This window comes from Balaenoptera borealis (genome assembly GCF_965194805.1).
Source record: "Balaenoptera borealis genome assembly, chromosome: 4".
Lineage (NCBI taxonomy): Eukaryota > Metazoa > Chordata > Mammalia > Artiodactyla > Balaenopteridae > Balaenoptera > Balaenoptera borealis.
This window is the reverse complement of record NC_138861.1, coordinates 9,889,462-9,901,966: the sequence shown is the minus strand read 5'-3', so window position 1 is coordinate 9,901,966 and position 12,505 is coordinate 9,889,462. Positions and strand designations below refer to the sequence as shown.

The following is a 12,505-nucleotide window of genomic DNA, read 5'->3' as shown; positions in this document are numbered from 1 at the left end:
ACCACAGACTTCCCAAAAGGCAAGAAACTCCCCCACGTACCTGGCCGTGTGGCTGACAGGGTCTTGGTGCTCCGGCTGGGTGTCAGGCCTGAGCCTCTGAGGTGGGAGAGCCGAGTTCAGGACACTGGTCCACCAGAGAACTCCTGGCTCCATGTAATATCAAACAATGAAAGCTCTCCCAGAGATCTCCATCTCAACGCCAAGACCCAGCTCCATTCAATGACCAGCAAGCGCCAGTGCTGGACACCCTATGCCCAACAAGTAGCAAGACAGGAACACAACCCCACCCATTAGCAGAGAGGCTGCCTAAAATCATAGTAAGGCCACAGACACCCCAAAACACAGCACCAGACGTGGACGTGCCCACCAGAAAGACAAGATCCAGCCTCATCCACCAGAACACAGGCACCAGTCCCCTCCACCAGGAAGCCTACACAACCCACTGAACCAACCTTAGCCACTGGGGGCAGACACCAAAAACAACAGGAACTATGAACCTGCAGCCTGTGAAAAGGAGATCCCAAACACAGTAAGTTAAGCAAAATGAGAAGATAGAGAACCACACAGCAGATGAAGGAGCAAGGTAAAAACCTACCAGACCAAACAAATGAAGAGGAAATAGGCAGTCTACCTGAAAAAGAATTCAGAATAATGAGAGTAAAGATGATCCAAAATCTTGGAAACAGAATGTAGAAAATACAAGAAACGTTTAACAAGGATCTACAAGAACTAAAAAGCAAACAATGATGAACAACACAATAAATGAAATTAAAAATTCTCTAGAAGGAATCAAGAGCAGAATAACTGAGGCAGAAGAACGGATAAGTGACCCAGAAGATAAAATTGTGGAAGTAACTACCGCAGAGCAGAATAAAGAAAAAGAATGAAAAGAATCGAGGACAGTCTCAGAGACCACTGGTTCAACATTAAACGCAACAACATTAGAATTATAGGGGTCCCAGAAGAAGAAGAGAAAAAGAAAGGGACTGAGAAAATATTTCAAGAGATTATAGTTGAAAACTTCCCTAATATGGCAAAGGAAATAGTCAATCAAGTTCAGGAAGCGCAGAGAGTCCCATACAGGATAAATCCAAGGAGGAACACACCAAGACACATTAATCAAACTGTCAAAAATTAAATACAAAGAAAACATATTAAAAGCAGCAAGGGAAAAACAACAAATAACATACAAGGGAATCCCCATAAGGTTAACAGCTGATCTTTCAGCAGAAACTCTGCAAGCCAGGAGGGAGTGGCAGGACATATTTAAAGTGATGAAAGGGAAAAACCTACAACCAAGATTATTCTACCCAGCAAGGATCTCATTCAGATTCAATAGAGAAATTAAAACTTTTACAGACAAGCAAAAGCTAAGAGAATTCAGCACCACCAAACCAGCTTTACAACAAACACTAAAGGAATTCTCTAGGCAGGAAACACAAGAGAAGGAAAAGACCTACAATAACAAACCCAAAACAATTAAGAAAATGGTAATAGGAACATACACATCAATAACTACCTTAAATGTAAATGGATTAAATGGTCCAACCAAAAGACATAGACTGGCTGAATGGATACAAAAACAAGATTCACATACATGCTGTCTACAAGAGACCCACTTCAGACCTAGTGACATATACAGACTGAAAGTCAGGGGATGGAAAAAGATATTCCATGTAAATGTAAATCAAAAGAAAGCTGGAGTAGCAATTGTCATATCAGACAAAATAGACTTTAAAATAAAGACTATTACAAGAGACAAAGAAGGACACTACATAATGATCAAGGGATCAGTCCAAGAAGAAGATATTACAATTGTAAATATTTATGCACCCAACATAGGAGCACCTCAAAACATAAGGCAAATGCTTGCAGCCATAAAACGGGATATTGACAATAATACAATCATAGTAGGGGACTTTAACACCCTACTTCCCAATGCACAGATCATCCAAAATGAAAAGAAATAAGGAAACACAAGCTTTACATGATACATTAAACAAGATGGACTTAATTGATATTTATAGGACACTCCACCCAAAAACAACAGAATACACTTTCCTCTCAAGTGTTCATGGAACATTCTCCAGGACAGATCATATCTTGGGTCACAAATCAAGCCTTAGCAAATTTAAGAAAATTGAAATCTTATCAAGTATCTTTTCTGACCACAATGCTATGAGACTAGATATCAATTAGAGGAAAAAAATCTGTAAAAAATACAAACACATGGAGGCTAAACAATACACTACTAAATACCCAAGAGATCAATGAAGAAATCAAAGGGCAAATCAAAAAATACCTAGAAAAAAATAACAATGAAAACACAACGACCCAAAACCTATGGGATGTAGCAAAAGCAGTTCTAAGAGGGAAGTTTATAGCAATACAATCCTACCTCAAGAAACAAGAAACATCTCAAATGAACAACCTAACCTTACATCTAAAGCAATTACAGAAAGAAGCACAAAAAAACCCCCCAAAGTTAGCAGAAGGAAAGAAATCATAAAGATCAGATCAGAAATAAATGAAAAAGAAATGAAGGAAACAATAGCAAAGATCAATAAAACTAAAAGCTGGTTCTTTTGAGAAGATAAACAAAATTGATAAACCATTAGCCAGACTCATCAAGAAAAAAAGGGAGAAGACTCAAATCAGTAGAATTAGAAATGAAAAAGGAGAAGTAACAACTGACACTGCAGAAATACAAACGATCATGAGAGATTACTACAAGCAACTCTATGCCAATAAAATGGACAACCTGGAAGAAATGGACAAATTCTTAGAAAGGCACAACCTTCTGAGGCTGAACCAGGAAGAAATAGAAAATATGAACAGACCAATCACAAGCACTGAAATTGAAACTGTGATTAAAAATCTTCCAACAAACAAGAAGTCCAGGACCAGATGGCTTCACAGGCGAATTCTATCAAACATTTAAAGAAGAGCTAACACCTATCCTTCTCAAACTCTTCCAAAATATTGCAGAGGGAGGAACACTCCCAAACTCATTCTATGAGGCCACCATCACGCTGATATCAAAACCAGACAAAGATGTCACAAAGAAAGAAAACTACAGGCCAATATCACTGATGAACATAGATGCAAAAATCCTCAACAAAATACTAGCACACAGAATGCAGCAGCACATTAAAAGGATCATACACCATGATCAAGTGGGGTTTATCCCAGGAATGCAAGGATTCTTCAATACACGCAAATCAATCAACGTGATATACCATATTAACAAATTGAAGGAGAAAAACCATATGATCATCTCAATAGATGCAGAGAAAGCTTTCGACAAAATTCAACACCCATTTATGAAAAAAGCCCTGCAGAAAGTAGGCTTCGAGGGAACTTTCCTCAACATAATAAAGGCAATATATGACAAACTCACAGCGAACATCATCCTCAATGGTGAAAAACAGAAACCATTTCCACTAAGATCAGGAACAAGACAAGGTTGCCTACTCTCACCACTATTATTCAACATAGTTTTGGAAGTTTTAGCCACAGCAATCAGAGAAGAAAAAGAAATAAAAGGAATCCAAATCGGAAAAGAAGAAGTAAAGCTGTCACTGTTTGCAGATGACATGATACTATACATGGAGAATCCTAAAGATGCTACCAGAAAACTACTAGAGCTAATCAATGGATTTGGTAAAGTAGCAGGATACAAAATTAATGCACAGAAATCTCTTGCATTCCTATACACTAATGATGAAAAATCTGAAAGAGAAATTAAGGAAAGATTCCCATTTACCACTGCAACAAAAAGAATAAAGTATCTAGGAATAAACCTACCTAAGGAGACAAAAGACCTGTATGCAGAAAATTATAAGACACTGATGAAAGAAATTAAAGATGATACAAATAGATGGAGAGATATACCATGTTCTTGGATTGGAAGAATCAACATTGTGAAAATGACTCTACTACCCAAAGCAATCTACAGATTCAATGCAATCCCTATCAAACTACCACTGGCATTTTCCACAGAACTAGAATAAAAAATTTCACAATTTGTATGGAAACACAAAAGACCCCAAATAGCCAAAGCAATCTTTAGAAAGAAAAATGGAGCTGGAGGACTCAGGCTCCCTGACTTCAGACTATACTACAAAGCTACAGTAATCAAGACAGTATGGTACTGGCACAAAAACAGAAATATAGATCAATGGAACAGGATAGAAAGCCCAGAGATAAAGCCACGCACATATGGTCACCTTATCTTTGATAAAGGAGGCAAGCATATACAGTGGAGGAAAGACAGCCTCTTTATAAGTGGTGCTGGGAAAACTGGACAGGTACATGTAAAAGTATGAAATTAGAACACTCCCTAACACCATACACAAAAATAAACTCAAAATGGATTAGAGACCTAAATGTAAGGCCAGACACTATCAAACTCTTAGAGGAAAACATAGGCAGAACACTCTATTGACATAAATCGCAGCAAGATCCTTTTTGACCCACCTCCTAGAGAAATGGAAATAAAAACAAAAATAAACAAATGGGACTTAATGAAACTTAAAAGCTTTTGCACAGCAAAGGAAACCATAAACAAGACCAAAAGACAACCCTCAGAATGGGAGAAAATATTTGCAAACGAAGCAACTGACAGAGGATTCATCTCCAAAATTTACGAGCAGCTCATGCAGCTCAGTAACAAAAAAACACACAACGCAATCCAAAAATGGGCAGAAGACCTAAATAGACATTTCTCCAAAGAAGATATACAGATTGCCAACAAACACATGAAAGAATGCTCAACATCACTAATCATTAGAGAAATGCAAATCAAAACTACAATGAGATATCATCTCACACCAGTCAGAATGGCCATCATAAAAAAATCTACAAACAATAAATGCTGGAGAGGGTGTGGAGAAAAGGGAACCCTCTTGCACTGTTGGTGGGAATGTAAATTGATACAGCCACTATGGAGAACAGTATGGAGGTTCCTTAAAAAACTAAAAATAGAACTACCATACGACCCAGCAATCCTACTACTGGGCATATATCCTGAGAAAACCATAATTCAAAAAGAGTCATGTACCACAATGTTCATTGCAGCTCTATTTACAATAGCCAGGACATGGAAGCAACCTAAGTGTCCATCAACAGATGAATGGATAAAGAAGATGTGGCACATATATACAATGGAATATTACTCAGCCATAAAAAGAAACGAAATTGAGTTATTTGTAGTGAGGTGGATGGACCTAGAGTCTGTCATACAGAGTGAAGTAAGTCAGAGAAAAACAAATACCGTATGCTAACACATATATATGGAATGTAAAAAAAAATGGTTCTGAGGAGCCTAGGGGCAGGACAGGAATGAAGACGCAGACGTGGAGAGTGGACTTGAGGACACGGGGAGGGGGAAGGGTAAGCTGGGACAAAGTGAGAGAGTGGCAATGACATATATACACTACCAAATGTAAAGTAGATAGCTAGTGGGAAGCAGCTGCATAGCACAGGGAGATCAGCTTGGTGCTCTGTGACCACCTAGAGGGGTGGGATAGGGAGGATGGGAGGGAGACGCAAGAGGGAGGAGATATGGGGATATATGTATATGTATAACTGATTCACTTTGTTAAACAGCAGAAACTAACACACCATTGTAAAGCAATTATACTCCAGTAAAGATGTTAAAAAATAATAATAATAAAATAAAATAAGCAAAAAGCAGCCACTTTAGAATGTTGCTTTTATACACCATAGCCCTTTGCCCATACATATTATGTCCCTTTGTAATTCCTTTTGCACTACACTGAACACCCCACAGAGGCAGCCCCCATGTCCTGTACGTGTCTCCATCCCCAGTGGTAGCAGGCACATGACATACATTAGGTGCCCAAGACTGCTTACTGAAAAATAGTTATTAGGGCTTATGATATGCCAGGCGCTAGGTACGCTGACAAGTAAGGCCTTTCCATGGTTTCTCCCATTTAATTCTCACAGTACTGTTATCATTCACATTTATAAATGAGGATGCTAGGCTTACAGAAATTAAGTAATTTGCCTAAGGTCACATAGGTAGTAGGCCAGAGTTGAGACTTGAACCCAGTTCTTTTTGACTAAAGCACGTGCTCTGAACTGTATGCTATACTGCCTCGGCTACTGCCAAGGCAAAAAATTTAACACATAAAAACTCATATAGTGTGAGACAGACAGACACACAGACACACACACAGGAATATTATTCATCCATAAAAAAGAAGGCAATCCTGCCATTTGCAACAACATGGGTGAAACTAAAGGGCATTTTACACGAAGTGAAATAAGCCAGACAGAGAGAGACAAATACTGTATGGTATCATTTATACGTGGAATCTAAAAAAACAAGAAAGCCAATCTCACAGAAACAGAATAATGGTGGTTGCCAGGGGCTAGGGCGGGAACAGGGGAGGCGATGGGGACATATAGGTCAAAGGGTACAATCTTTTCAGTTATAAGTAAGTTCTAAGGAGCTAAAGCACAGCATGGTGACTATAGTTAATAACACAGTATTAGATACTGGGAACTTGATGAGACTACATCTTAAGCAAAATAAGAAGTTAACTATGTGAGGTAATGGATGTGTTAATTAACTTGATCTTTGTAATCATTTTACAATGTATATCAAATCATCACATTGTACACTTTAAATATATACAATAATGTCGATTATCCCTCAGTAAAGCTGGGGGAAAATCCACTTATTGTTCATTACTATCATTTAAAAGTGGTTAAGCTCAGAAATAAACCCATGCATATATGGCCAATTAATTTATGTAAAGGAGGCAAGATCACACAATGGGAAAAGGACAGTCTCTTCAATAAATGGTGTTGAGAAAACTGGACAGGCACATACAAAAGGATAAAACTGGACCACTATCGTACTTATCATACATAAAAATTAACTCAAAATGGATTAAAGACCTGAACGTAAGACCTAAAACCATAAAACTCATAGAAGAAAACGTAGGTAGTAAGCAACTTGACATCAGTCTTGGCAATGATTTTTTGGATCCAACTTCAAATTCAAAGGCAGCAAAAGCAAAAATAAACAAATGGAACTACATCAAACTAAAAAGCTTCTGCAGAGCAAAGGAAACTATCAACAAAATGAAAAGGCAGCCTACAGAATGGGAGAGGTATTTGCAAACAATATATCTGATAAGGGGTTAATGTCCAAAATATACAAAGAACTCATACAACTGAATATCAAAAAAAAAAAACAAAATACCACCAACCCAATTAATTAAAAATTATTGGGTTAACCCAATTAACACAATAGACATTTTTCCAAAGATGACATAGAGATGGCCAACAGGCCCATGAAAAGATGCTCAACATCATTAATCATCAGGGAAATGCAAATCAAAACCACAGTGAGGTTTCACCTCACACCCGTCAGAATGTCTATTATCAAAAAGACAAAAAATAACAAGGGTGGGCAAGGATGTGGAGAAACGGGAACCCTTGTGCACTGTTGGTGGGAATTTAAACTGGTGCAGCCAGTATGGAAAATTGCATGGAGGTTCCTCAAAAAATTGAAAATAGAACTACCATATGATCCAGCAGTTCCACTTCTGGGTATTTACCCAAAGAATACGAAAACACTAATTTGAAAAGATTTACGTACCCCCATATCCACAGCAGCCTTATTTACATTAGCCAAGATGTGGAAACAACCGAAGCGTCCAGAGATGGATGAATGGGTAAAGAAGATGGGGTTTATACACACACAGTGGACTAGTGCTCCTGTAACCGAGCAGGACCCTATGGGGCCTTCCCAGGACGGACCCCTCCCCGATACCCTCTGTTTTAGCCCCTCTCTGAAGGACCTAGATAACAGTATCGGATGTGCATTTCCTGAGCTGTCCTGCAGATACTAAAACCACCACCGAATGGAAGAAACTAACTACCTGATGACCAGGAGCACACAGCCCCCAGACCCACTGGAGCCTGAGGACTGATGATGTGACACTGCCCTGTTACCTCACCATCAACCAATCAGAGACTTGTGCACAGGCAGATTACATACTCTGCGACTCCCCTCCCTCACCTGGCCTTTAAACGCTTTCCTGAAACCCACCGGGGAGTTCAGGTGTTTTGAACACTAGCTTCCCTGGACTCCTTGCTTGGTAAGGAGTTCACCCTGCAGTGAACGGTGCACTTCCCTTCCCACAACCCGGTGTCAGAAACTGGCTTTACTGAGTGCAGGCAAACGGACCCAAGTTCGGTTCGGTAACACTCACACATTAAAAAAAAAAGGGAGGGGCTTCCCTGGTGGCACATTGGTTGAGAATCTGCCTGCCAATGCAGGGGACCTGGGTTCGAGCCCTGGTCTCGGAAGATCCCACATGCCGCGGAGCAGCTGGGCCCGTGAGCCACAACTACTGAGCCTGCGCGTCTGGAGCCTGTGCTCCGCAACAAGAGAGGCCGCGATAGTGAGAGGCCCTCGCACTGCGATGAAGAGTGGCCCCCGCTCGCCGCAACTAGAGAAAGCCCTCGCACAGAAACGAAGACCCAACACAGCCAAAAATAAATAAATAAATAAATAAAGTAGCTATAAAACAATCGAATTCATGCTCTGCAATTCAGTTTAAAAAAAAAAAAATGGAATCTTGCCATTTTCAACAACCTGGATGGACCTTGAAGGCGCTATGCTAAGTGAAATAAGTCAGACAAAGAAAGACAAATGCTGTATTATTTCACTTATACTTGGAATCTAAACAAACAAAGCAAAGCAAAGCAAAACAACAACAAGCTCATAGATAAAGAGACGGTTTAGTGGCTGCCAGAGGGGAGAGGGGATAGCGGGTGGGTAAAATGCGTGAAGAGGGTCAAAGGTACAAACTTTCAGTTATAAAATAAATAAGTCACAGCGATGTAATGCACAGCATAGTGACTATAGACAGTAAAACTGCATTGCATATTTTAGTTGCTAGAGCTGCTAAGAGAGTAAATCTTAAAAGTTCTCATCACAAGAAAAACAAAATTTGTAACTGTGTGGTGACAGTGACTAGACTTATTGTGATGATCATTTCACAGTGTATGTAAGTATCGAGTCATTATGTTACACACCTGAAACTAATATAATGTTACATACATGTCAATTATACCTCGAAAAAAAAGTAGTCAAAAAAACATGAATCAGGGGCTTCCCTGGTGGCGCAGTGGTTGAGAATCTGCCTGCCAATGCAGGGGACACGGGTTCGAGTCCTGGTCTGGGAAGATCCCACATGCCGCGGAACAACTGGGCCCGTGAGCCACAACTACTGAGCCTGCGCATCTGGAGCCTGTGCTCCTCAACAAGAGAGGCCGCGATAGTGAGAGGCCCGCGCACCGCGATGAAGAGTGGCCCCCGCTTGCCGCAACTAGAGAAAGCCCTCGCACAGAAACGAAGACCCAACACAGCCAAAAATAAATAAATAAATAAAATAAAATAAAATAAGGTACTGCTTACTTTAAAAAAACAGAACAAAACATGAATCAATATATGAAATCGCTTTAGCATTTTAGGTTAAAATCCAAGATATGAAGAAATATAAACTTTAATTTCTAATAGCATTGTATAACAGGAAAAAATGCCACAGAAATCACAAAAGGTCACACAGTAATTTCACCTAATTTTCTATCTTTCTATAATAACTAATTTCTGAAGAGGTGACGAGCAGCTGGTATTTAAGACTTATATTTGCTTATCAAATGTTAAGAGAAAGGAACTATAGAAGTTGCTCACTTAAGTATCTCCATTCAGAGACCACAGTCATGGTAACCTATATTTTAACACCAGCAACTTCTTTTTCAGGGTCAAAAAGAATTAGGGCTCATTAGAATTATTTTATTCAGCAGCAAGAAAAGGTAGATTAGAAGTCAGAAAAATTGGCTTTTAAGCTAATTGAATTGGTGGAAAAACTGTTTAGCTTCTCTGGGCCTCCAATTTCTCACCTAGAAACAAAGCAGTTGGCTAAATAATTCATAAGGCTTACTTCAGCTCTTAACATTTTATGATTCAAAGAGTATTCACAAACTGACAAAACAGAGAGGCTTATCTTTTTTACAATTTCTAAATCAGCAGATGAAAACAGAGTTCACTGCTAGCCTCCATATTAAATTTCCATGTAAACCCGTTTTGAAGACGCATCCACTTTTCTGAAAAGGATTTTGGTTTTTTAAAGTAATCAGAAGTCTTACTAAAAACACAATATTGTGTCTAGCATTGATCATCTGTTATTTAACGAAGGAAAAAAAATCTTCCTTAGTTAAATAAACCGATTTAAATGCCTTGCTTTTGGAAACCACTACTGACCTCCAAAAGCCCTACAGGGTACAGGGAAATACTGCCTAAAGGTCAGTGATGAATCTGCTAAATTGGCAAGGACTTACCTCAAATGTGTCTGCTATGCATGGCTTCACTAAATAACCAAATAATCACTCTGTTTTCTGCCATCACTCAAATTTTTACATAATCCACAGATGGGGGATCCTAAAAAGCCTTGCATATATCCCAAGCCAGTCTGCAATCAAACTGAGGAGGCAGCCCAAGGGTGGCAGGCAGGTACCCGCAGTTCTAACGTACAGTGAGAACTAAGTCAGGGACACGTGACATTTTCACACACGTAATCCCAAGTCACAGGTAGCCTGTAGGGTTCAGGCAGCTGACATATGATGACTAAAGTAGGCTAGCTGTTAGATGAAGACAATTAGTAAATGATCCTTTCCTCAGTGTCAAAATCAAGCTGCAGTGGGGACTCTGGCACGTCTCAGCCTCATCCAAAGAGTCCCCATTGAACTCCAGCCAACTGGCGCCATCTGGCAAGACAGGTCATGTTGCCAGATCTTCCAAGTTTCAAGAAAAGTCAGAAATACACTTTATGTGTCTTGACTCTTTAAAATTGTGGTAAAAGACATATGAAGTTTACCATCTTTATAACATCTTTAAGTGTACAGTTCATTAGTGTTAACTACATTCACATTATTGTGCAATGAATCTCCAGAACTTTTCCATCATGCAAAACTGAAAGTCCTAGAGATGATCATACTAAGTAAAGTAAGCCAGACAGAGAAAGACAAATATCATACGATATCACTTATATGTGAAATCTAAAAAAAATGATAAAAAATGAACTTATTTATAAAACAGAAATAGACTCACAGACATAGAAAACAAACTCATGGTTACCAAAGGGGAAAGATGGGGGGAGGGATAAATTAGGAGTTTGGGATTAACATATACACACTACCATATACAAAACAGATGAAGAACAAGGACCTATTGTATCGCACAGGGAACTATACTCAATATTTTGTAAATACCCTATAAGGGAAAACAATCTGAAAAGGAACATATATAGATATAGATATATGAATCACTGCGCTGTACACCTGAAACTAACACAGTATCGTAAATCAACTATACTTCAATTAAAAAAATAAATAAAATAAAGTCTATACCCAATAAACAACAACTCTCCATTTTCTCCTTCCCCAGACCCTGGCAACCACCATTCCACTTTCTATGAGTTTGACTACTTTAGATACCTTGATTTTTTTTAATGTTGGCAACTAATTAAAATTTATACCGTTCTGGGTGACTACCCATTTGTGACTGCTTGTGATTACTCAAAGCACTTCAGTGTTTCAAAAATGCAAAAGCCAGCTGATAAAACACAGGTATAGCACTAACATCAAAGTCAAGGACAAATTTTAGAGTTCAGATGTGCTTTTCTTGCCCTTACTTGTACTCTGAGAAAAAGATTAAAGCTTTGAGATATGCTTTACATGAATTCTTACCATGCCTGCTTGATGTAAGAACCACATGAGGTAGTCTTCCTGAATGTCCACAAGACTGGAAATTTCAGGAATATAAAATGTATCATATTCCACATGCGTCACTTTAAGATTTACCTGATGAAGAACAAAACAAGGACAACTAAGGCCCAGGCAACTGGTAAACGGCTTCCCATAGAACATCTCGGTATATCATTTTACCCTACTATCTCTTCATCCCTCCCCCCTCTGGCTCTTCTCTATGCTCACCTTGTATAACTTCTCCAAGAGCTTGAGCGCTGCTGTAACATAATTGTTAAACAGTACAGGAATTAAGAATGTCTTTCTTCCTCTCAGTAGATAAACGACTGCACCTTTATAGAGGTTTACCAGCTTCGTGAAGTATCTCGGGCATACCTGAGACCACCAGTTATCTTTAGAAAGAAAGGAAAGACATATTTCAACATGTGACCTTCATCAAGTATTGATGTCTTCTGCCTACTAGCTAAAAACTGCTCCAGCTAGAAGATAAGCATTAGTCTAAAATACAGTTTCCCAAAACTAACTTTAAAAAGAATCCATTAAAGCATTTCTGGAGAGAGTGGCAGCTGTACGAGAATCCTGGAGCTTTGTTATAAAGCTTTATCTGATTTTTTCCTCAAGGACTCATCCAGAAGGCTAATCTAGAAGTCCAGTTCCAAGGGCACATGCGGACAAGATGCTCGGGCACGTATTT

At 39.1% G+C, this 12,505-nt stretch overlaps 1 protein-coding gene across 6 annotated transcripts in view; it reads right to left on the bottom strand.

Moving 5' to 3' along the window:
- HERC3 (HECT and RLD domain containing E3 ubiquitin protein ligase 3) overlaps positions 1-12,505 on the bottom strand; it is a 153,558-nt gene that overhangs the window by 60,496 nt on the left and 80,557 nt on the right. For all 6 annotated transcript variants that reach the window (XM_082391621.1, XM_082391624.1, XM_082391625.1 and 3 more), the window contains 2 exons: positions 12,040-12,203; positions 11,794-11,907 (listed from right to left, as the gene is read on the bottom strand). In XM_082391621.1, the coding sequence (XP_082247747.1) occupies positions 11,794-11,907; positions 12,040-12,203 (278 nt within the window). The remainder of the gene's footprint in view (positions 1-11,793; positions 11,908-12,039; positions 12,204-12,505) is intronic.